Genomic DNA, 23,161 nt, shown 5'->3' with positions numbered 1-23,161 from the left:
CTCAGCGCGAGACACGCAGTGTTCCCAGCTCCCCGAGTCGGGAGAGCAACGTCCGGACCGACTCCGTCCCGCACCTGCCCAAAATACAGCACTAACATGGCTCACATACGCTCCAAACTGGGCTATATCGGCGACAATCGGTTCAAAGGTCCTCAAGTCCTTCGAAATGTCATGATATCCTTCGAGAGCAAATTTTTCCTTTGCCATAACGAACACTTCACATTTCGGCGTTTTGCCTTCACGTTTGGCATCATGCATTGACTGAGCAACACCGATGACACATCGTCGGTGCAGTGTGCTGTTTGTTTAAATTTGTTCATTTAATTTGTGAAATATGAGTTGGAGAGTGCACGGTATTTCCTGCCCACGGCTTGTTCGTGTTGGATTGGGTGCTAGGTGTCATGCTGCGATTCGCTGAAATCCACAGTAAACGTTTCATACAGCAATTTTATTGCTGTTAATATTGGCAGCTGTTGTTACATCAAAACATGATTTATTAACATCGATTAAGCGCCAGCATAAAAACTATCCTCCAGTCAAAACGGAGCAACACTTCACTGACGACCGGCTACCAATTCCATTAGAACCACACGGCGGAAATTAGCTGGCCATAAAACGTTGGACATCGACGTGGAGGCACCAATTGGTGCTATATCGGTCCAAACTTCAAATTACTTCGCGATCGAGTGACCTTGGAACTTCAGGGTCCGCTGCTGCACTTACAGCACCAGCCCCTAGCACCGTGATTCGGCCACGTATATGCACTCACACAGGTGACCCTTTTCGCTGTGGCTAACCACATATAACTTTGTGGTCGGTACTCGACTTGTTCTGCTCTCCTGCCGTTGGTGTACTTTGCTGGTTGTCATAATATCGTGCATTGTTCAGATTGACTTGTGCGCGCCATTCTTCGTTCGATTGGTGCGGTGTTCAGGTCGACAGGTGTCGGCTAGCGCCTTGCCTCCCCGATGGTTTGCCTGATCGATATAATATTACCACACTGCTGTTTCTCACAGTTGACGCCAGTGTTTGTCTCACATGTCACGTGACTAGCCCTATGAACGGTCCGTCAACTCTGACCGTGTCGAGTGTTATCTCTGCCTGGCGAGTGCGTCACTCCTCCCGGTCCGCGCCTTGTGTTCCCCTGACGAGTGACCTGTCCCGGCGTCCCGTGTCGCTCAGTTCTGTGCCCAACTCGGCCTCTTCCCCGCTGCAACTGCCGCCGATTGCCATTGGCGCCGCCTCGCCCGAGCCCACCGAGGCCGACCGCCTGGAGATGCGGCAGAACCTGCGCGGCATCAACTCGGTCCTCGGAAGGTACGCTAAATGGGCAGTCGGCTGATTTGGTATACATAGGTATAAAGTATACAGTAACAGAGAAATCGTTTTTGTTTTGTCACTATCAAAAAGGATCTCCATGTCCAGTCGAACTAAGATTCGCTCATTGGCGCTGGAACCAGTTCCATCTTACTCATAATAGTAATACAATGGTGTGGCATTAGCGAAACTAGGTGCGACGCCGGAAAACACACTGACCTGCAGAGCGCCTCTGCACTGCGGCACAGCCTAACTTATAAAGAAAAGCAGCGACTTAGGCGTTAAAGGAACTATCCCACCTTCTAAAATGCTGTTAAAACCAGTTAAATTGTGCCCGACTTTATAGATTGGATGACCAGGAACACGGTTCTGGCATTTATTTTTCATTAAACATCTTAGGCTTCCCATATTCCAAACACAAACTTTCAAATATGTGACGTCACAGCCCAAAATTACCTCCTTCCCCAGGCCACATTACTGTCATAAAGCTGATTCTTTTTACTCTGTAGGCACCACAACAAAGTTCAGACCAAGTTTTAAGCGATTTTTCAACGAACAAACCCATTTAAATCAGAATGACTTAACGAGGTGACGTCACACAAACGGTCGCCCCATGTTGAAGATAGGGCCTTGCGCAAGGCCCATTTTCAAATGAAGGGAACGGATTTCTTCAACACCAAGAGGCCGCGGGGGTGCAACCTAGATAGATAGTGGTTTCTGAACCTCGCCGCAAACTTGGCTATCTCAACTCAAACCCCATGTTAAAGGTGGGATAGTCCCTTTAATTCAGTGTTTTACATTTGAAAGGCAAGCAGTCAGCTTTCGTCCTTTAGTCCCTATACGAACGTTGTAGTCTCCTGAATGTAAATGTTTCGTGAACGTATGTGATCGTCGCATACGAGTTTGCTGATCGTTCTCTTCTATCAGGCGCGGCCGAGGCAGGCGACTCTCGGGATCCGCCGAGGCTCTGAATTCAGCGGGTGGAGGCAACGGCGACACTGTCAGGTGAGTGATGGTGAGTGAGTGAGTGAGTGAGTGAGTGAGTGAGTGAGTGAGTGAGTGAGTGTGAGTGAGTGAGTGAGTGAGTGAGTGAGTGAGTGAGTGAGTGAGTGAGTGATGAGTGAGTGAGTGAGTGAGTGAGTGAGTGAGTGAGTGAGTGAGTGAGTGAGTGAGTGTGATGAGTGAGTGAGTGAGTGAGTGACGAGCGAGCGAGAGAGAGAGAAGAGAGAGAGAGAGAGAGAGAGAGAAGAGAGAGAGAGAGAGAGAGAGAGAGAGAGAGAGAGAGAGGAGAGAGAGAGAGAGAGACCACCTGTTCCGTAAGACTGACCTCCCACTACCCCGCCCAGGCCGTACCGACTGCGGCGAGCCAGCAGTTACGACGAGCTCGGCTCATTGGCTGACCTTCGCCGGCGCCGGACTGGGTCACTGAGGGACCGGCGCGGCCCAGAACGGATATCGCTGTAAGTCGCTTCACCTGAGCAACAGCAGAAGTGTCCGAACCCGTACATACGATAAGCGTCACGTTTTTTTCGATACAATAAGGTCAAGGAGGCCCGTATCCGTAAATATTCAATTGGATAGTGATTTGGATAGTAAAGTAGGATCAATTGGATAGAGATAGAGAAGTAAAGGTCCTGTTTCACTAAATGACGATTTAAATGTTACATGGTGCATACATTTCTTGCAACCTTACAAGTCAGCGTATCGTGGATGACATTTCAACCACTCAATATGGGCCGTCTAAAAGCCGTCCTGCCGTCATCCCAGCCCACAACAAACCGTTACCACTCGTCACCATACGCCCTTTACTGAACTGTAATCACTTCCACTCGCCACCACCCGTTCTCCACCACCCTCCCCACATCATCACTCGTTTCTACGACAGTGGCGCCAGGCACGGAGAGCCCATCGTCGAGTCCGATGACGAGGGCGACGGGACGCGGCTGCCATCGCTGCAATCCCGACCCGCTGGCCGTCGCCGGGGTCACTGCACGACAGCGGCCTTCCGCCGCGTGAGTCGAGGAGAGGGTAGTGAACGCTAGGGAAATGGATAATGGACGTATCGGTGTGCCCCACTATTGTCGTGACGTTTTTCTTTTTTTGCCATGTCGTCTGTCCCGTTGGCTCTGATTCCATGGCGTCTGTACGCAATTACCATAAAGACTGTCTTGCAGTTTCCATGGCGTTCATTATTGGCTGTTACCCTGACGTCTGTCCCATCACCACGTTCGTCTGTCTCTTCTACCGTGGGCCCATGGTCCTCACTCCATCATTGAAGCCAGTTTGGTTGCATCTCCCGCTAACGGCTCGTTTTTGTCCCCGCTGCCAGTGCCCTCCATCAGCAATGGACGCAAGTCTCGCTGGTCTGCCCGGCCGCAGTCGGGTAGCTCCGTGCTTAGTTTCTCCCTGCTGCGCTGAGCTCAGAGAGTGAGCTGTTAGCGGAGCGACCGGGGAGTGCTGTCGTCCCGTCCGCGCGGAACGGATAGGGAGGGCGGTCTGGCGGGTGCCTCGGCAGGCAGTGCAGGAGAGGAAGCAGAGAGGCAGCAGGAAGGAGGCTCGGAGGAGACTTCAGAGAGACAGCAGGAAGGAAGTTGGGAGGAATCAGCAGAGAGGCAGTAGGAAGGCAGCACAGAAGCAGCTAGGGAGGCAGCTGGTAGGCAGCTGTTGTAGGCGGCTGCCCCTGTAGTGACCAGCATCCCGAACCAACGCATCCGCCCAGAAGCTAAGCCCTGAGAATAGTGATTCTAGATGAACACAACAGGGCAAAAGCAGTGCACATCGATTGGGTCACGCCGCCGAGGTTTCTCTCTGGTGCTCGTGCCTCGTAGCTCCAGCCCGATGCTGGGCTGGAGGCGGTCGGTTTGCTGAGCGGTTTGGGGTGTTTTAGTGGTAACTGGTATCCGGTGCATTGCAATGTCGGCTACCGTCTACCGTCCACACATTGCGCTCGTGACGCTTTGTACAATCTCGATGTATAGCTGTCAATGTACGAATAGTTTCTTGAGTCCTGCAGACTGCAGTTGCGTTCCAATATCGCTATCACGGTCTCCGTCCCCTCAACCCGCCGGGGACGATTTTTCCCCAGGGAAACGTCTGGTGCATTGTGGCCGTGGGCCGACCGGTGTTTTTCAGTCTGCTCTGCAAACTGTAATACCAATGCGGCCAGTTGCCGCTGTATGTGCGTGTGGTCTGAAGCGCTGCTGGGATTCACGACCGGTGGGCGGTTGCCCACCTTAGCAAGTACATTAGGCAGAAAATATTGTGCAGCGTGACATTATGTCATGATGAGGCATTAATGGCGAAACAGTTCAATATGTAGACAGGCTCTCTGGCTACAATCAGTACCGTCAGTGCATCGAAACTGTGATAAGCTATTTATTTTCTTCTAGGGTATAAACACCCTGTTATCCCCTCTTGTTTGAAATATACTTCGTGGTGCACAAATTCTGTTGCTGACACATCATGAGAAAGTGGTTTCCGTACCGATTGGGCACATCTAATTACAAAAGGAGCATTGTCGCTCGCAAAACATTTGCATGGAACCAATCTTACAGGAGCAGCAGCAATTACGGAATAGGTATTTGTGACGTTTGATTGTTATCGAAGAACAATACTTATCTTCACCGTTCCTAACTTATCACGTACCGTTCAGATTTCCTCTCTGTCAGTAAGACATGCAATGGGAAATGTCAACTTACACAACAGTGTGCAAAAAGCAATGTAAAAAGACATCAAAGAAATGCTTACCGTGAAGCGAGCCTTGAACAATGGCAAAAACAATATTAATCACCAGCAAGGATTCTTATGAATGTTTGTCAATGCGATGACGCATAACACCGTCTTACAGTAAGACCCAAACTTGTCAATTCAATCACGCCGCATCATAAATAACGGTGACTTCGCCTCTTGTCAACAACACAACGCCCTTCAGGCTTCAGCACCAGACTGTCATCACACCTCCATCATCTCTGCGCCGCTCACTGTCCCGCCGCTATGGCGCTCGTTCCAACTGTCCGTTCGTCACCCCACTACCGTCCCGTCCACCGGCCTCCTCACTGTCCGAGTTCTGACGCTCGCGCTCCGACGGCCGCACCCACGTGTCCTCAGTCCGGTACGCCCACAGCGAGCCGGCCGCCCTACTGCGGAACACAGTGCGGTAGAAGTGGTCGAAGAAGAAGAGCAGGTCGTCAAACTCACCTCCGTACGTGTCGTGTCGACTCTCCTGCAGCTCTCGGACAAAGTAGTAGACGGCCTCGATGGTGGCCAGGTGGGTGCGCGGTTTGCCTCGCTGGTACCGCCAGAAGCGCGTCTCGTGCTCACGCAGCTGGACGCAGCGCAGGCCGCGAAGCTGGTCAGAGTCCAGCAGACGGCGGCACTGGTTCCATGTGCAGTCGAGGAAGAGCGCGCGCCGCAGCGGCCGACCGGCGGCGGCAAACTCGGCAGAAACGTCGGCCACGGACCCGGCCGATGAATCGGGGAACACCAGCACAGTCTGCCGAGGGAGGAGTAGGTAGCAGTGAACAGAAGGTCGAGAACGGAACAGTTTGTGACCTGGACACGGTGGTCGGCGAATCAATTCAATTTAATTTCATTGATCATTGGCAGTACGTCATATACAATTTACATCCAGTCATTTTCCTGATGTGCCCTTATTCCACGGACTTTTGCATCAAAATCACCAAACAGAGTTGAAGTTACTAAACTATGAACCAACACTTTTGCTTACCCATAAACATCCTAGGGATGAAAGAAAATAGGTAATCAAAACCAAAAGCCAAAGCATTGATGTGACCTGACACCAGTCATCCCTACCTCATCTGGGTCGTAGCTGCCCACGTCTGGATACGTCCGCAGCGTGACGTCATCGGGGGCGAGGACGGCAGCATGTACGGCCGTGCTTTTGCCATTCGTCTCACCAGGGTGTTTGACAATCTCCACTTCTACTGGCAACTGCAAATGAACAAAATCATAAGACAGATTCATGACAATTTGGCATCACATCAGAAACAAGACAATGCATATTTATTTCAATACCTGTTACACCACTGTAAATCTTGAGCACAAAAAGATATTCATTCATATAGGTATTTGCCACTGAAATCGTAGAGAACTGTGACTATGGATGGCCCAGCTCAGCTTACCGGCACATAAGGAATTTTTCCAGTAAGGGCATCCACTGGTACCAGGCAATTATAGCAGAAGTACATGCGTGACTTGTGACACTTGGGGCATGGCGAGCGCTCAGTGAGACGTTCCAACACCTCTGCCGAACTTATATTTAGGTGCTTGAATGGCTCAGCAGGCTGCAGAGATGTCATATCTGAATATTCAGTGGTCAGGCCGGCTTCTCTGGAACAAAGGTAGGTAATAATAAATTCATAATCTCAAAGAAAGAGGAACAAAATAAATGAAAAATGGGCAAACATGACTTATCCTGCTTCAACTTCAGATGCTCACACTTAGGCTGCTTAATGCTCAGGTATGAAAAGATACCGGTAGTAGTAAAGCAGAGCTCTGTTCGGTTGCTGTTTTTTATCAGCATGCCGTCAGTTTTCTCATATAAGGAAGTTATTGCTGACACTTCTTAGCTGGTCATTGGTCAAATGAATATGAATAGGCCACATGAATTCGACTTACGACTATGATGAGACAAGAAACAGCAGCATGCTCAGTGCTCACAGCCTGCTGATAAAAAACTGAGACTGAACAGCACCCAGGCATCACACTTGTTTTGGCAGCCAAGGAGAGGTGCTGTAGGTTAGGTTATAGAAAAACACGGAATACCAAAAACAACATACAGTACAGGTGGTATTAGGTGGTAGCTTTTGGGTTGTTACGAGCGAGCGAGCGCAGCGAGCGAAGCGAAGTCTTTTCAATATAAGGGAAAAATCTCAGTATGAGCGGCCCGGCCCGGCCCGGCCTGTAACGCTTTTGAGAGGCTTATATCTCAGCAACCGTTGGACCGATTGCCCTGCGGTCTTTTTTTGCTGGGTAGCCCCATCCCTTCTACCCCGTAATTGACTACTTTTGATACATCTCAGTGACCGTCGTGGCACGTGCCACGTGAAAAGTCAAAGGTGTTCAAGCAGTTTTGCAAAAGTAGTGATTTTGAGAGGCCCATATCTCAGCAGCGGCTTGAGCGATTGTCTTGCGGTAATTTTTATAGGGTAGCTGCATCCCTTCTACCAAAGGTCGGATACTCTTGATCTATGTGAGTGACCCCCAGTGCACGTGCAAAAATACAACAATAAGAGGTGTCAAATTTGTTCCCATTTCAATAACTCGGTAATTACTGGGGCGATTTCGCTGAAACTTGGCATACAGGTAGGCACCCACCAGGCAATGCATTCCCATGTGTTGCGGTTAGGGTGCTACTGCACGTGCGCACGTGCAGGGGGCGCTTCCAGATCTCGAGAACGGCTGGGCCGATTACGCTCAAATTTGGCACACGGTTGGGGACCGGTTAGGAGGGTGCCGTGCAAAAGTCAGTTTGGACCCCGTTTGCACGTGCACACGTGCAGAATGCCGCTTCCAGATCTCAGAAACGGCTGGGCTGATTGCGTTCAAATTTGGCACACCGCTAGCGACCGGTTAGAACGGTGCTTTGCACAAGTCCGTTGGAAGTACCCTCTCGCCCTTCCGCACGTGCAGGGCTCACTATCTCGCTCGCTCGTCCTTCGCCCAAAAGGCGTTTTACTGGTAGGTTTTAGGTTGTAGGTATGGTTAGGTCAGGTTTGGCTTGGTTGGATTAGAAAGCATATCTGGGTATAGCACCTCTCCAGTCCTTGGTTGCAAAAAAAAAACACATGCGATGCCTGCTTTATGACTACCAAGATACCTACCTACTATCTAATAGAAACTACTATGGACGTCAAACCCCTTGAGACCCCACTTTTTTGCGATAATTTTGAAATGTGTCAACATTCGTTGACAATATTCTGGCAATGTGTGTTTCAGAACCTGCCGAAACTTTTATTACTAAGGTATTTTGACGCCAAACGATTATGGAAGGTACTTCTCATTCACTCGTAATGCTAAGGTCAATTCAGGCCCGGGCAGAGGCTTGCGCTCGGCCACACTCGAGCCCCGCCACCAGCGCCATCTGCTCTAAATGCCATCTACCAGCGCCCGCTACCGCTACCAGCTACCGCCCACCATCAAGCCTGAATGGAGCGAGAGACGCGAGTGACCGGTCGCCGGGCAAGGAGCGCCGGAGGGGTAGGGCCAAGGTAGGGCGAAGCTTAGCGCTGACGTCATTACGTGGCTCCGCCCCATGAGCGCGTAGCCTCTACCCAAACAGCAGATTCGTTCCGTGAAATTTAACATTACGAGTGAATGAGAAGTACCTTTCATAATCGTTTGGCGTCAAAATACCTTAGTAATAAAAGTTTCGGCAGGTTCTGAAACACACATTGCCAGAATATTGTCAACGAGAGTTGACGCATTTAAAAATTATCGCAAAAAAGTGGGGTCTCAAGGGGTTTGACGTCCATAGTAGTTTCAGAAAAGAGGCTATCTAATTTTCAGCATTAACTACTGCCTAAATTCCAACCTAATGTCCCTAAAGTCAGTTCGTCCAAAGCAAAATCCAAAGGGAGCTAACGAACACAGATAATTTTCAGCATAATGTACAGAAAATCGTGAATCTGCTCACGCTGACACCTTTTAGCGAGCGACATCAAATCAACGCATTCAATTTGCCTTTGCGAGGCGATAGCTTCTGCACACGACCAATTTAGAACAAAATGGAAGAACTGGTATTTGAAGCAGCTGCATCATAATTGTCTCAAAAATCTTGTTATTTGACTGCAAAAGACTGTTCAGCGCATAATTACAGTAATTTATGAGAAAAACTCTATGAATCACGTTTGCAACCACGCGAAAGTGTTTTGTTACTAGCAGAGCTGGGCGCGTTCCTCGATTTTCGGTAGTGCGTTAGCGTTCCTGCGTTCCTCCGGCCGCGGTTAGTGCGTTCCTGGAATAGCGTTCCTCATTTTTTTTTTCGCTCGGTGCGTTAGCGTTCCTGCGTTCCTGCGTCCCAAACTGTTAACCCGTATTGTATTCTGGCTCTACCAAGCAGCAAATCATACCAAAATCAGTGCAACGCAACACTGTAGCGGACAAAGTAGGCAAATCGCGCCAGTCCAACACTACAGGCGTGTTCTTCACAACCGAAGTCGTGGACAAAGAAATACCGCCGAACCACGCGGCGCGGGCCCAACCAAACACGGGGCGAATCGATCACAAATCACAATACCCAGAATGGCGACGCGGGGCCGAAAAGCAACTCGACATCTCTTTTCCGAATCGAATATCTGAAATACGTTTTACCAATATCATCCGTAGGGTTTTCAACAAAAATACGACCTGCTTAAAAACAATAGTTAAGTTGAAAGATGTATCTAAGTAAAAGTTATCATATTCCTTTACACATTTGATGCCTGAAGGCTGAAACCGAATCGAATAGTGAACATCACCACTAAATCTAAACGAGCCTTCCTCGATTCGACCGACAAGTGGCGCCTCTACCGGCAAACACACGTACTCGAGATTCAAACATTTGACACAGAGGTCATTGGCAGCAATATGATTTTTCGGGTGGTTCCGCAAGAACGCAGGAACGCTTCAAAATTTCGGGTGGTGCGTTCCTCTTACTTGCGTTCCTTTGAAAAACTTTGCGTTCCTGCGTTCCTAAAAAGGGCGGTGCGTACGTACGGAAGAACGCAGGAACGCACTAAAGGAACGCACTTGCCCAGCTCTGGTTACTAGATTTTTATTTCACCATTCCACTTGCTTTTCCCATTTCGAATCATTTTCCTCGTCAGTGACAAGTCAATAATTTCCTTGACACAGCACATGCGCTGCCGAGGGGAGTGTTGACTACCCAGTAAACCTTTTCAAAAGTTTATTTTCGTAAAGAAAGAAGTCGTATCGCAGTTTTTAGTCATAACAGTTGTTAACATAACAGTCTGCCGCTCATCAGACTTTCAGAAACTGGTCAAAACCTAGCACGATGAAGAGTTATGGTGGACATTCGAACCAAACGTAGCATCACAAAAACAGCGGCATTGATCGACTGGGCCGAACACGCAAACAAACAATATGCATAAGCCGCACACGCTACGCTATGTGTACGCACCCCGAATACTTATCGATTTACACAAGCATAATGATCACACAAGGGAAGGAAGGGCCCGCTGACCTTCACAAACTCAAATGATCCCAGAACAGACACGAACACGAACAATCCGCGCTACGTCTGACTGATCACATCTGAGCTATTACACGTTCTAATTCATCATCAACAACAAAGACAGGGTATCGAAAATGAGATGCTCTGGTAACTCGACACACGATTCGAATGTTGAGGGTGTGTGTCTTAGCGTCATCACCAGACAGGACGAACTAGCATTGTACAGCGAGCAACAAGCAGGCATCACTGATCAACCCATCACGGACAATGTCGACCACAGCCACACAAGGCGCACACCACTGCACTGCCGGGCTCCGCGATGAGTAAAGCGCAGACCATCCGCCAGCCTTAGAGGTGAACGAGAGGCTTAGATAGCAACGGGGAAATGATACCGCCGTCCTGGCGGCCCTCATCCTATCATCACCTAAACACTGCCCCAGATGGACATACGTGGCAGCTCCTGACCATCTGTAACTTATCCTATTGACACTGTCACCGCTCCCCTGCATCTGACGTCACAGACGGGGCGGCACCCTGACCCGGCGCGGGGGCACTTGAGCCCGGGGCCGCCGCAGGACCGGGCGGCGGCGGCATCTTACCCGCAGATGGCGGCATTCTGCCCATCGGGACTGTGCCAGGCATTCTTCCCATGGGCACTTCCCCAGGGGGTGGCATTCTTCCCATGGGCATCCCTCCCGGTGGAGGCATCCTTCCCATGGGCGCTTTCCCCGGCATGGCTCCCGCTGGCGGCATTCTTCCCACAGGCATCCCCGTGTGCATGCCCAATCCTCCGAGCGGCCCACCCGTCACATCGGCCGGGATCACTAGCTCGTGTATCCGTTCAGAGGCCGGAGCGATACTCAGGATGGAGCCGAACCGACAGTGCTGGATGACCGGAAACTTGCAGAGTACCTCGCCGCGGTACATGTTGAGCAGACCTGAGTTGACCTTGGTCCAACGCGCCACGGCACTGATGTTCCACAGCTGGTTACTGTGCTCGGCAAACGGACCCGTCTTCACCTGCGAACGGGGACCGTGACGGTCATAGGTCGAAGGGGTACAGGTCGGTTACGGACCGGTAAGGGTCACGGGTCGGGGCGGTTCGGGTCACGGTTGGCTAAAAGTTACAAATGAGGCAGGTCATGGATGCCAATGAGCAAATTGGCTCATTGGCATCCATGACCTTATTAGCCGGTCCCGTAGCTCAGTTGGTTAGAGCGTTGGACTCCGCGTGGTGAGAGCACGCGTTCCCGGTTATGACAGTCCGGGTTCGAAGCGCGACGGGCGCTCGACATTTATGGGCCTCCTGACAGGTATGGTTGCGGTTGGTGGCAGGCCGTAGCCAGGCGAAGTCAGTGAGGGGACCGGCCGTGCGCGGCTTTGTGCGCACGTTAAACTTTGGGCTCTAAATTCTGCCATAGAACCGGAATTGCGCGATCGGAGGGTAGAGGGCAGGGTCATCGCAACAAGCTTCGCTTAGCGGTGACTCTGTCCTTGTGAATCCTTCCCATCAAAAGGTTCGGACTAAATTTATAAAAAAAAAAAATTAGTGGACGGTCCGGAAGCGAGTTTCAAGATACTTTCCTAAAAAAGAACACGTCGTATACAGTACATCTTCGTTGAGGTCAAGATTCACCGGTAAATGACGTCCGATGCTTCAACCATTATCATAATGTTCAATGTTATTATATCGGTGCAGACTTTAAACAACGTGTTGAGCGATACGCAGGAGCACATGTCGTAACACACCTCCATCCAGCTGCTAAAATCCCCCCCCCCCCCCGAACGGTCGCATCACCACCCAGAAGCGGTCACGCAACAGCCCAACACCTCACTTCTTCCCGCCATCACACAGTCTCCCCAGCACACACCTTGAGAATGTACTCGATGGCGGCAAAGATGAGGTAATCCTTAGCCAGCGCGTGCACCATGTCCTCATTGGCGATGGCTTTGGGTGAGACGCGGTTCTGGTCGATCAGCTGCGCACTGCCCCAGATGAACGGTACAAACTGGTGGTCGTCCAGGCTCCAGACACCCTGGCTGCCGGCCGGCTCCATACGGTAGCGCTGCTGCAGCTGCTGTGCCAGTCGAAGGTACCTGAAACGAACGGGGCACGCGAGCGTTACGGTGGGTATATACGGTCTGTTAAAATCCTCCCGAGTGCCCAAAAATGCCCAATCGGACGACGGAGGCCGCGACCCACGCATCAAACTCTGCTTAGCATGGGCTCCAGCTTTGTCAGCCATTTTTTTTATAAATTTAGTCCGAATCTTTTGATGGGAAGGATTCACAAGGACAGAGCCACCGCTAAGCGCAGCTTGTTGCGATGACCCTGCCCTCTACCCTCCGATCGCGCAATTCCGATTCTATGGCAGAATTTAGAGTCCAAAGTTTAACGTGCGCACAAAGCCGCGCACGGCCGGTCCCCTCGCTGACTTCACCTGGCTACGGCCTGCCACCAACCGCAGCCATACCTGTCAGGAGGCCCATAAATGTCGAGCGCCCGTCGCGCTTCGAACCCGGACTGTCATAACCGGGAACGCGTGCTCTCACCACGCGGAGTCCAACGCTCTAACCAACTGAGCTACGGGACCGGCCATTCGTTAAGTTAGCCATTCGAGCTAACTTTAAAAAAATGCAGGCATTACCCGGTGAAGGAAGGCACTGACCGTGGAAAGACGACCAGTCCGGCGTCTGCCATGTCATCCTCGGCCAGCGCGCCGACCTTGAACAGGCAGCAGAGCAGCATGACGAACGCCAGCTCGTGTCCGGTGCCGTAGTCGATGCGGGTGGCGTTGCCGACCGACTCGGTGAGGTAGACGGCCATCTCTGGTACGGCGCGGTGGAGTTTCGGCGGTAGGGCGTCCCGCAGCAGCGGCTCGGCGCGCTGAGGACGGTGAGGAATGGTCAGCGGCGGGCAGAGGGTAGCGGGGCGTAACACAGAAACAACGGTGGACACAGATAACCCGAGCATACACAGGTCAGAAGCGGGTCGGTCTGTTCACGGCCAGCGGCACAGTTGCTGCCTGCTGCGTGTCCACTCCACGGTCCGCATGCAGTGGACGCGCGAGAAGAGGTAAACGTAAATCATGAAAGTGGATATGGGTACCGGTTACCAGTGACACCAAATGCTAGACTAGTCTACAGTGTCAGTGTCAGCCCTACGCGCGACAGATTCACTCCGGCTACGGCAACGTGTACAGACCTCCTCAAGGCGCTGATAGAACGTGCGGAAAGCCTTGTTGCCAAAGCGCTGGGGCTGCTCGACGGGCGCGATCTCGTCCACCCAGGAGGACATATGGTCGAGGAGGGCCACCAGACGACGCACGGCGTCGGAGCCAGCCTCTGCCGTGGCGGGCGGCATCTTCAGGCCGCGCACCGCCGTGTTCACCGCCAGCAGCATGCCCATGATGTCCTGTGGAGACGGGACAGCATGATCAGCCGGATGCTGGGTGTTGGCGCCGGAGAGACTGATTAGGCGCGGGTGTATCGATGCTTCAATGTGACTGTTCATGCCTAACAATAAAACAAGTAGGTAATGTATTGAATGGATTAGGTACCTAACTAGTGCTTAGTTTGTTGCAATTATTTTCACTAGAGCTTTTGCCCTCAATTGTACCACTGAAGGTTGAAACAAGTTTGACTAGCTATTTTAAATCACAAAATTTAAATTAAATTGAAGTGACCTTGCAAGTCACCAGTTGACCAGAGATCCTAAAATTGGGCATACAAGCCCTCAGCAGCTCTTTTACAGCAAACACTCATTTTCTCACAAATCTCTACTTCAATTAGGGACAAAACAGTGAAAGGGGGGGTTCTTCATTGGGTAAGGCAATTTGAGGAAATTCAGAAGTCTGCTAAGAGTTGATGTAAATGATAAGGCCAATATGAAAGCTAGTTGAATGGTTGATTTGAAGAGCATAAACCACTAAAAAAAAACTAAGCACACCAACATCATAAATGATGATTCGAACCAGAAATATAAGATAATTGAATCATGCAAATAATTGGATGATAACTGAGCTGAAGATAACCTGGCACTTATAAAATAATTGAGCAATTGACTTTGATAATGCATATTATAAGTACTGAGCTGCTACATCAATAGCTCACCTGATAAGCCTCTGATTCAGCCCATTTCTTTAGCTCATTGTGGGCCTTGACTTCCTTTTGAGGAATCTTGAAGTCATGGGTATCTGAAATACAAAAATGAACACACTGCAGTGTAAATGACAGAGCTATAGAAAGCTTTTACTCAAAAATGACTTTAAATCAACTAGAACAGTGTAAACTTTATATTAAACTTAATGAAAGAGGCACTGGCAGCTGATCTTTACCCATGATACTGCTGACTTGATGCTCACTGCTCAACCATTATGATTTCTCACCCACAGCACCAGGGTACTGACTTAGCTAAGCTGGAAAACAAGAGCTCACCTAAGTATGGTCTTACAGTCTGAAAGCTCTGTGAACCCACTAAACACAATTTACGCAAAAGTAATATAGCTATGTCTGTCCTCATGCACAGAGCTTAATGAGATCAGGACCCAAACAGGCCAAGTTTGGCCATCTAAATTCCTGTACCTGGTAAGGTAAGGTAATAACAGCAATACTCAGTTAAGTAAGTAGGTACCAAGGTATCCCCCATCATCCAAGGGCTGTCTCTGGTTTCACAAATTGAAATGTCAACCCAGGGAGCTCAGGCCAGGTAGGCTTGGATGAACATTACCTACATACCCATCAGTCATGGTCTCATGTTCGTTATTTGAATGTAGTTAGTGAGTGAGTAGTGACTGAAGTAAGCTAATACTTAATCTTGCCTTATGCCAAAATTTATTAAATTGCTCGTTTCATTAGAATTTCTTTGTGCACCTTCCAGGCAAAAATTCCAGCACACAGATCACAAGAGATGCTGTGCCAAAGTTTTGGCACAATCTGCCTGTTACGCCAGGCATGTCAGCAATTACATGGATTTTTTTGATTATTTCCCAGTTTGGGTCCTGGGGTATAGGACATAGGTAGGTACCTACATCAAAAACCCGCCATAAAATCTGAACTCACCACAATTAATTGCCATTTCTGCAAAAAACGTGAATATGATGATCTGTCTTTTCAACTCCACTCAGCTCCACAATCTCGGATTGAGGATGCCTCCGATGCCTCGATCTATAGGTATCTCGCCTCGATTCTCTCGATCTCGGTCTAAATAATTCACAATAACAATACTAATTTCGATGTACGCACATGAAGCCCACGAAAGTGAGCGTACTGTTCAAACAGCTATCATTTTTCATGACAGTTCACTGCCAGTATCAGGTTGCTAGGCAATCAGCTTTCAACATCTCGTTTTTTGTGCGAGTTGCTAGGCACTGAAGATCGTTGCTAGGCAACGACACTCCGTTTCGTGCTATTACTCAAAACTGAACATTATCTTTGTCTACAATCAAACTTTTAACGTAACTTTTGCATCCCGGCCAAAATTGCCGGGTTAACTGTCCCACCGCTCGAGACTGGCACTAGGCTGGCCGAGCAAAAAAAAAAAAAAAAAAAAAAAAAAAATACCTTTCACATTTTTAGATAATTATTTTTTTGGTAAAATGACGTCATGAATATTACAGTTCAAAATGAATTCCACTGCAAATATATTGTTAAATTTGGCTCTAATTTTAATTTTACTGACTATTTTAGTCAAAAATAAATTTGAGTTATTTTCTTTCAATGGTCAAAATTGCAATTTAGACTTAATGTTTCAGAAAACTTCCAAAAAAAGTTCAAGTTTAATGATGTCATATTGTGACAGCATTCGAACAAATCTTCATAGCTATTGTGTATTTAGTTCGCCTTACGTTACGTTGCAACCGTTGCAACCTACAACAATAATAATAATTAGCTATTTCGCGCTTGCTGGTGTAGACTTATTTGCTTTTGAGCTAAAATTTACTTTGAATTTTGATCAGACCGAGACAGTGTTTACAGTGTATGCAAAGTTGCGAAGTAATTGTGACTTAACAGTCTTGCGTGGATTTGTCATGGTGTATCTTCATTTCCCGACTAATTTAACTGAGGAGGAAATAGTTTTACAAAATAAATATGCAAAGCTCCGCAAAAAGGTAAATGAATGCTATAAATACATTGCGTGAAACAAGTTGAAGTATGGGGTGCTGCAGATATAGGTACTGTATTGTTATGCATATTTTTATATTTTGATAGATCAAGATATTCTGAATTTGGTGACACAATTTTGATGTGGTGGATGTCATCCAACTGACTTTAACTGGCTGTGGGTGCTCCAGCCTATTGTGAATATCCCTGTCAAGAGTCTCATATTGAGCACCAAAATGATTGGAGCCCTAACTTTCTTTCATCACCTATTAACTGAGCTATGGGACTGGTAGAATGTTTCCATTGTCAGAAAGACTGTTCCTTGCAGCTAGATCATAAAGGGGCTCTTCACATTTTGTTTATGTATCTCACCGGTCGTCATTTTCCCCCTAGAAAAAGGCATTGCAGGCACTGAAGGCCCCTCGCCAGGAACCGGAGCCGATTCACCCAGTGAAGCGGCCATCTGAAGCCAAAGATGCCAAGGAATATGCTAAAAAACTAATCCGGTCTGGGGCCATTCGATCCATCGAACGTCGTGATGATAACAAAGAGAAAACAACATTCAAACGCTCTAAGGTAAGTGCACTCTGCACAGTTTCGTGTAGTGGCAAATGCGTTTTAGCGTTTCATAGGCGATTTACGCATAGAAATCTCCTCACCCATTAAAGTCTCCTATATTTATGCAGCATCTTAGTGGTAGGTCAGTATCTAATAAATTTAGTCCCAATTTCTGCCTATCAGACCAGTCATCCACATTTCGTCGCCGTCTTTCACCGTTTCCACCGGCTATAATACCTTCCGGGCGTGTTGGTACTTCTGCGACACCTGGCTGTGGGACCGTAATCCGGAACACTTCTGTCAACCGTCTGTCAACCGTCGGGTACCGCTCGTCCTCAGGGCCTGGAGCGGAAGCTGTCGGGCTCGGACCGGGCGCTGAGCGGCTACCAGCCGTTCTCTGCCAGCCATCCGGAGGACGAGCCGCCGCCGCCGCCGCCCGCCGAGCGTGACAAGGAGTTCCGGCCCGGCAACAAGGTCAAGGTGGGCACCACGGTCTCGGGCACGCATCACCCCCGCTGATAGACTGTGTACGAGGTGTTTTGAACTGCCCCTAATTCCAGTGGTGTTGCGGCTCTTTAAATGGTTAAAAAAATTAATAGATGTTTAGGAATCATTGAGTGATTACTGCAGGTCGTTTACTGTCGATCACTATAATTTACAGGAAATTATATGCGAAAACTCGAATTATCGACATGTTTTTCGTTATTCTATCAACATCAGCTCTTAGTGTGCTTTAACGAGAACTTAGGTATCATTTTCCTATAATGTTTAGACTGTTTATTGCAATCACAGTACCACAATCCCCTCAGCAGCTCAATGGCAGTCCTATCACCCCTCGCTCCGTTTTCAGACGCTGTACGACAGCTTCATCTCGGCTCGGGATAAGGAGGAGCGGTCGTCATCGCGAGACGTGGCCCCGGACAAACCGCGTCAGGGCAACACGGTGTACGTGCGCGGCTATGGTGTTACCGAACAGCTGCTGCGGCGCTCCTTCCAGAAGTTCGGCGTCATCGTCAACATCAGCATGGAAATAGAGAAAAAGTGAGTAGAGGGAGAATTTTCGAGAGCTTAGTGCTGGTGTGAAAAGTTTTTGAATTGTCTGGTTTTGTTTGTTTGTTTGTTTGTTTGTTTGTTTGTTTGTTTGTTTGTTTGTTTGTTTGTTTGTTTTTGTTGGGTTAGGCCCTTTCGGTCCAATTAGACCATTGCAGAGCCGGGAGGATGATAGGATATAGGGGGAGACATTGGTCTGGGCAGGCACCCTAGTGAGTCACCGGGGCTGAGCCCATCCCGAAGGACAGGCCGACCAGCCCCAAGGTACTCACTGCACCCGGCTACGGGGTGCGCTCCCTCGGGAGCAGCGGTGCCGCTCCAAGGGAGCAGCCCGCATTAGATAAAGTTGCCTGTCCAGCCCGGAGGGGGGTTGCGGCGTGGAGGAGAAGGATTTCCGTATCCTGAGGATAGAAGCATGGAACGGTGAATTGTCTGGATTTTTCCTCAAAACTTCTGAGGCTAAAAGTAGTGGTGCAGTACGCGACTCAGTCCAGCTTCTCTTTTTATGCGTATACTGCTCTTGTTTTGTAGTATCTAATGAAAGTGGCTATAAATTACGGTGTCCGGCTGTGGTCTTGTCTCTCCATCAGTTAAATGATTCTATTTGGAACGGACTTGTGCGACATATCGCACTTTGTGCTCGCTTGTTTTCCATTTACCCCGCCGCTGAAGCCACCTGGTGTCCGTTTCGTCCAGCTGCGGTTTCCTGACGTTCGACAAGATGGAGGCTGCGGAGCGCTCGATCGCCGCTATGAGCGGCACGACGGTGGACGGTGTGCAGCTACAGGTGTCGTACGCGCGCCGGCAGCCCAAGATCGAGCCCATCAACGACGCGTCCACATCCAGCGCCTGGAGCACTATCGGTGAGCGATCGGGGACGCACGCTGGGGCCTTGTGTGCGCTGTGCTGGGTAATGGAGTGCTTAATGCGGGGTTATGTAGTCATGGTGTACGAGTACTATGATGTGCGAACCTCTCAGAAGAGCGCAGAGGCTAATACACAATGGCACACCGTTCCGTCATTTTCCATCCTCAGGACATTCAGATCCTTCTCCTCCACGCCTCAAACCCCTGCTCCGAGCTGGACGGGCTACTTTATCCCACGCGGGATTGCCCGTAAGAGCACGCCGGTAGCCGGGTGCGGTGAGTGCTTGGGGGGGGGGGGGGGCTGGTCGGCCCATCCTCTGGACGGGCAGGGTGCTCGCCCAGACCAAAGTCTCCCCCTTATTCCTATTATCCTTGCGGCCCTAAAATGGTCTCGTCAGACCGAAAGGGCCGAACTGCCCCCCCCCCCCCAAGCACAATGGCACACATTGGGATCGGTACACACACTTGGAAACTTCTGCATTCTTAGGTACTCTTTCCTTGGCTTCAGTACCGCAATGTATTTATAGGAAAAGTAAGAGCGGCACAATTTTAGTGAGGGGCTCGACTTAAACATATTTTGCCAAAGTATACTTTCATAGTTGACCTAACAATGACAGATGGAGTGCCTAGCCTAGAAGACCAAGTTCCCGTCTGTGAAACAAGGCCTCCCCCGTCCGTCTAGCCCTGTCGACTCTGAACAGGAATCAGCCACTTCCGACCTGCCACCGCCCTCCTCAGCTTCCCCTGTTACCACGGTTCCCGGCTGTCGGCGCGCTCTGTAATTCAGATTGACCGATGTCGGTGTGAACCGGACGAGCTGCGCCCCAGCGGCCGTGACCGTCAATGTAGGCGTGCCCAAACAGGCGCGGACACCGCCGGGGCAGACCGAGCTGCTGAGACATGTCCGGCCTTCTGAGCTCGGCGGACGTCACATTCGGAGAACCTGAACAGCTGAAGACGGTCAGCTGTGTCTTTGACGAAGGCTATGGTAGCGCGGTATCACTGCTACGGTATCACCCTGTGAATGTTGTAATAATCTAGGCTTTAGTGCCGTCTTATTTGTTGTCCCGTGGCGGGCTTGAACGTGGGGTAGCGATCCGAAGTACAAATTACGTACGTACAAATTAGAGACGGCCCGGCAGAAGACATCCAGAGCCGACGCTGAAGCGACGGTCGGATTCGGTATCTGTGTGGGCCGGGAGCGGAACTGTGACTGTCTGTGACTCCACGCGGCCCCGCCACTGATCAGCCACCAATTGCTGCGCTTGTGTCCGTCGCCCGGATGACGTGATCCGGATCAAACCAGACAACCGGCTGTGACACAGCAAGGCAGCGCCGAACGCGTGCCTTCAGCTTCGTTTTTCACCACATGCCGAGCCGAGTTGTCCTGCTAATATTAGCGAGTGCTGTTAGGAAAGGCTTGCCGTCCGGTTGTGACTAAAATCGAATGAATTTGGAAGCGTTTTTGAGAAAACGATCTTACCTCGCTATATCTGCTACGGATCTGGTGTATACTGTATACCAACACTCAGTCCTCCGCAAAAATGTTCCGGTAAATAAAGCATCGTTTTCCAAGCCCCGGGCGACAACACATAATTATGTTTTACGATTCGATGTCCTCTCAGTGGCTTTTTTACGTTTTGCTTACATATGGGGTAGCCAACGAGTAACGCCGCTGATATTTATTACATGATAACCGTGCCCCTGTCCCATTCGTGTGACTGTTGCCGCCCACGCCCCTCCCCTCCTCCTCCCCCGGCATTCCTGGGCTCTGGTGGGGCCGGCCGATGTCGGCCCCACGTCTGGCCAACCTTATCACACGCCGCCGCCGACGGGAAGCCCTCTGCTGGCTGTGTGTTTGTAAACCTCCGACTGCCAGATTCACAGACTGGGGTCTGGAAAAAATGGGACCAACTAGCGCTCTGTTGGAAGTGATGCTATGTTTTGATGGCCAGACTAATGGTACTTGACCAACAGTTGTCATTTAGTGGTCGTTTGTCTTCCAAGTGTTTGCATTTGTGACGTCGAAGCCAATTCATTTGTTATTGTTATATTTCATAGTATGTTGAGAGTTGAGACTATCCATCTTCGCAAGTTTTTGTCGTGTTTTTCATAGTCTCGCTCCAGCCGTTTGAGCATGGAATATTCCACTGCCCAGACCACGTGACCACATGTTGCAGGCCATTGTGGCGTCACGTGACGTGTTGTCACTGCTGGTACCCATGGTGTCACTTCCGTTGACGGACGGCGGCCAGCCACGGTCGATGATGGTCGATTCGAACCCCTTCGAGCCGCCAGTGGACGCCTGCGCTTGTTTTGATTAGCTGCCTCGGTCCAAACGCAAATCCTCGTTGTATAGCGTCGGGACCGCCATTTTAGGTATTGATCAGGACTGCGAGTTCGGACAGTGTTGACAGTTTGTTTTTGCGCGTACGTTGAATTTTTTAGGAAGAAAATATGCGTCCATTTTATCGTGAGGCGCAGGCTCTGTTACAACTATACATACTATTTGTGTTGCAAGTGTATTTGTATCGTTTTTAGTTTTAATTATCTGGTAATATGCGCTCTGCCCAAATTGCATGCTCTGTTACTCTTGAATGGCGCAATTCCTAGCAAAGAATGTGAAACGACTTTTTGAGTCACCACGTATACACAATCGACAGATAACTCATACTTAGCCCATCGGTACGCTACCAGTAATAACCAGCTTTCTATGCGTAGTACTGCTGGGCCAAGCACTTCAGAATAACTCTGAACTTTGTGATGTCTCCATGTTTGCAGACATCATAAACTACCCCGTTGCGTACGCTCAGACTGATGTTACCACACCGAGTCTGCCTGCGCTGGAGTGTCAACTGCCTGTCAGTCACGTTCTGCCTCTGATTTCAGCGGCGAGCCACTCGCAGAAGGGCCTCCACAACAAGGACCAGCGGAACGTGGTCACCTACGACGACGCCTACTTCTGAGCGTCTGCCTCCGATATCTGCGGCCGCCGTGATCTCTGTTCTCGGCAGAGAAGTCGTGTCACTCGCACTGCTGTTCGTAACAAGCCTACAAGCCTGCAGTGCGTTCCTCCTGCCAGCCTGGGACTATAGGCGTATTTCTGTGGCCGGTCGTGCCCAGTGTCTGTGGCAGGGGCGAACTTCCTCCGACCTCGACTAACTATTGCTGACTAGTGCCGATCTCAGCGGTCGGCCGCCGTCTGCTCGAGCCTCAGTGAGGTCAGACTGGGCTGCGGGACCGCGACGGCACCGGATACTGGCGGAGGTGACGAGAGATAACCGTCTAAATGAGCAATGGTAATCGTGACGTGGAGATGCGTGGTGTGCGCGTAACGGCGATCGAAGACAAATATGTTGTACTTTGTTGAATGGCCCGAGCGTCCAGTGCGGTGTCCCTGGGTCGACCACGGCCGGACTTTGTTCGTAATGAAGCTGTCTGGTCGTATCGTGGATATGTTTGGTTCTCGGTAGCGCAGGCTGGGGTAGGTTGTTGAGTTGTGTGTGACACGACAGTCGCACCTGGTCCACTATCCCCCTGTCGATGAGACGATGAGGGAGATGGGCGGTGCGGTGTAGTGTCGAACTCTGGGCTGGCTATGAAGCTGTCGGTGTGTAGGCTGACTGTAATTAGTGCAGCGTGTGTTGCACCGGAAGGCGAGGGGACGGGTTGGGCCGATGTGTTTGCAGATGTGTCGGCTCATCCACCGACTATAGCTGCCGCAGCCTTGTGACCGGCGCCTGACAGAGAATGTTGAGCCGTGGCACACGGCGCTTGAGTAAGGACGGCCCTGAATCACCCGTGTCTCATCTATGATCGAATGTCAATACAGCTCTATGCCAAGGCCCTTTCTCGACGCTGCAGACGCGAAAAGGTCCATCAGAGTCAACTGTCTTGAACCGGCGGCACTCGGTTACCATGAGTTGTAATTCGTTTATCCACCGAAAATGTGACAGGCTATTTAGAAGCGAAGCTTATTTCTTCCGAAAAGGTAGCATCGATAGTAATTCTGTACCTGCCGTGCATAAGTTGGTCTCAGTTCTTTAGAGGCGTGTCCAGCGGCTCCTGGATTTCC

At 50.0% G+C, this 23,161-nt stretch overlaps 3 protein-coding genes and 1 long non-coding RNA gene across 10 annotated transcripts; 2 read left to right on the top strand and 2 right to left on the bottom strand.

Annotated features, from left to right (window-relative positions):
• The first annotated feature begins 3,294 nt into the window (after positions 1 to 3,294).
• On the top strand, positions 3,295 to 4,757 carry LOC122375248. Its single transcript, XR_006255366.1, has 2 exons — positions 3,295 to 3,329; positions 3,647 to 4,757. It is a non-coding gene; the product is annotated as an uncharacterized LOC122375248 (long non-coding RNA).
• On the bottom strand, positions 4,679 to 9,584 carry LOC122375246 (tRNA-uridine aminocarboxypropyltransferase 1-like). 6 transcript variants are annotated; one of them, XM_043354524.1, is made up of 5 exons: positions 8,815 to 8,857; positions 8,160 to 8,179; positions 6,459 to 6,666; positions 6,130 to 6,267; positions 4,679 to 5,809 (listed from the first exon to the last, which is right to left on the bottom strand). In XM_043354524.1, the coding sequence occupies exons 3-5, from the start codon at positions 6,633 to 6,635 to the stop codon at positions 5,309 to 5,311; spliced, it is 816 nt and encodes a 271-aa protein (XP_043210459.1). In that variant the 5' UTR covers positions 6,636 to 6,666; positions 8,160 to 8,179; positions 8,815 to 8,857; the 3' UTR covers positions 4,679 to 5,308. The 6 variants fall into 6 exon arrangements, with proteins under 6 accessions (XP_043210459.1, XP_043210458.1, XP_043210454.1 ...); XM_043354523.1 differs by lacking the exons at positions 8,160 to 8,179; positions 8,815 to 8,857 and adding an exon at positions 9,540 to 9,584; XM_043354519.1 differs by lacking the exons at positions 8,160 to 8,179; positions 8,815 to 8,857 and adding an exon at positions 8,980 to 9,055.
• Positions 9,585 to 10,205: 621 nt separating this feature from the next.
• On the bottom strand, positions 10,206 to 16,028 carry LOC122375241 (serine/threonine-protein phosphatase 2A activator-like). The gene is made up of 6 exons (XM_043354512.1): positions 15,572 to 16,028; positions 14,624 to 14,706; positions 13,716 to 13,925; positions 13,180 to 13,397; positions 12,382 to 12,607; positions 10,206 to 11,530 (listed from the first exon to the last, which is right to left on the bottom strand). Exons 1-6 carry the CDS (start codon positions 15,585 to 15,587, stop codon positions 11,003 to 11,005), a joined length of 1,281 nt encoding a protein of 426 aa, XP_043210447.1. The 5' UTR covers positions 15,588 to 16,028; the 3' UTR covers positions 10,206 to 11,002.
• A 305-nt stretch (positions 16,029 to 16,333) lies between these two features.
• Positions 16,334 to 22,930, top strand: LOC122375240 (negative elongation factor E-like). Of its 2 annotated transcripts, none has more exons than XM_043354510.1 (6): positions 16,334 to 16,620; positions 17,006 to 17,188; positions 17,510 to 17,650; positions 18,021 to 18,211; positions 18,917 to 19,083; positions 21,976 to 22,930. In XM_043354510.1, the coding sequence occupies exons 1-6, from the start codon at positions 16,540 to 16,542 to the stop codon at positions 22,050 to 22,052; spliced, it is 840 nt and encodes a 279-aa protein (XP_043210445.1). In that variant the 5' UTR covers positions 16,334 to 16,539; the 3' UTR covers positions 22,053 to 22,930. The 2 variants fall into 2 exon arrangements, with proteins under 2 accessions (XP_043210445.1, XP_043210446.1); XM_043354511.1 differs by having other exon boundaries at positions 16,340 to 16,620; positions 17,510 to 17,644.
• Positions 22,931 to 23,161: the final 231 nt, after the last annotated feature.

The sequence above is a fragment of the Amphibalanus amphitrite genome, unplaced genomic scaffold (genome assembly GCF_019059575.1).
Source record: "Amphibalanus amphitrite isolate SeventyFive unplaced genomic scaffold, NRLGWU_Aamphi_draft 001802F_arrow, whole genome shotgun sequence".
Classification (NCBI taxonomy): domain Eukaryota; kingdom Metazoa; phylum Arthropoda; class Thecostraca; order Balanomorpha; family Balanidae; genus Amphibalanus; species Amphibalanus amphitrite.
This window is presented reverse-complemented; position numbering and strand designations above follow the sequence as displayed.

Excerpts from the sequence above, each read along its gene's own strand:
- LOC122375241 (XM_043354512.1), bottom strand. Across the intron at positions 13,398-13,715 it reads TCTATCAGCGCCTTGAGGAG|CGCGCCGAGCCGCTGCTGCG; the intron begins GTCTGTACACGT and ends CACCGTCCTCAG. Across the intron at positions 12,608-13,179 it reads GGACTGGTCGTCTTTCCACG|GTACCTTCGACTGGCACAGC; the intron begins GTCAGTGCCTTC and ends CGTTCGTTTCAG.
- LOC122375246 (XM_043354519.1), bottom strand. Across the intron at positions 6,268-6,458 it reads GAAAAATTCCTTATGTGCCG|TTGCCAGTAGAAGTGGAGAT; the intron begins GTAAGCTGAGCT and ends GTTCATTTGCAG. Across the intron at positions 5,810-6,129 it reads GCAGCTACGACCCAGATGAG|ACTGTGCTGGTGTTCCCCGA; the intron begins GTAGGGATGACT and ends CTCCCTCGGCAG.
- LOC122375240 (XM_043354510.1), top strand. The coding sequence starts at position 16,540 with ATGGTGTATCTTCATTTCCCGACTAATTTAACTGAGGAGGAAATAGTT. Across the intron at positions 17,651-18,020 it reads GGCCCGGCAACAAGGTCAAG|ACGCTGTACGACAGCTTCAT; the intron begins GTGGGCACCACG and ends CTCCGTTTTCAG. Across the intron at positions 19,084-21,975 it reads CAGCGCCTGGAGCACTATCG|CGGCGAGCCACTCGCAGAAG; the intron begins GTGAGCGATCGG and ends CTCTGATTTCAG.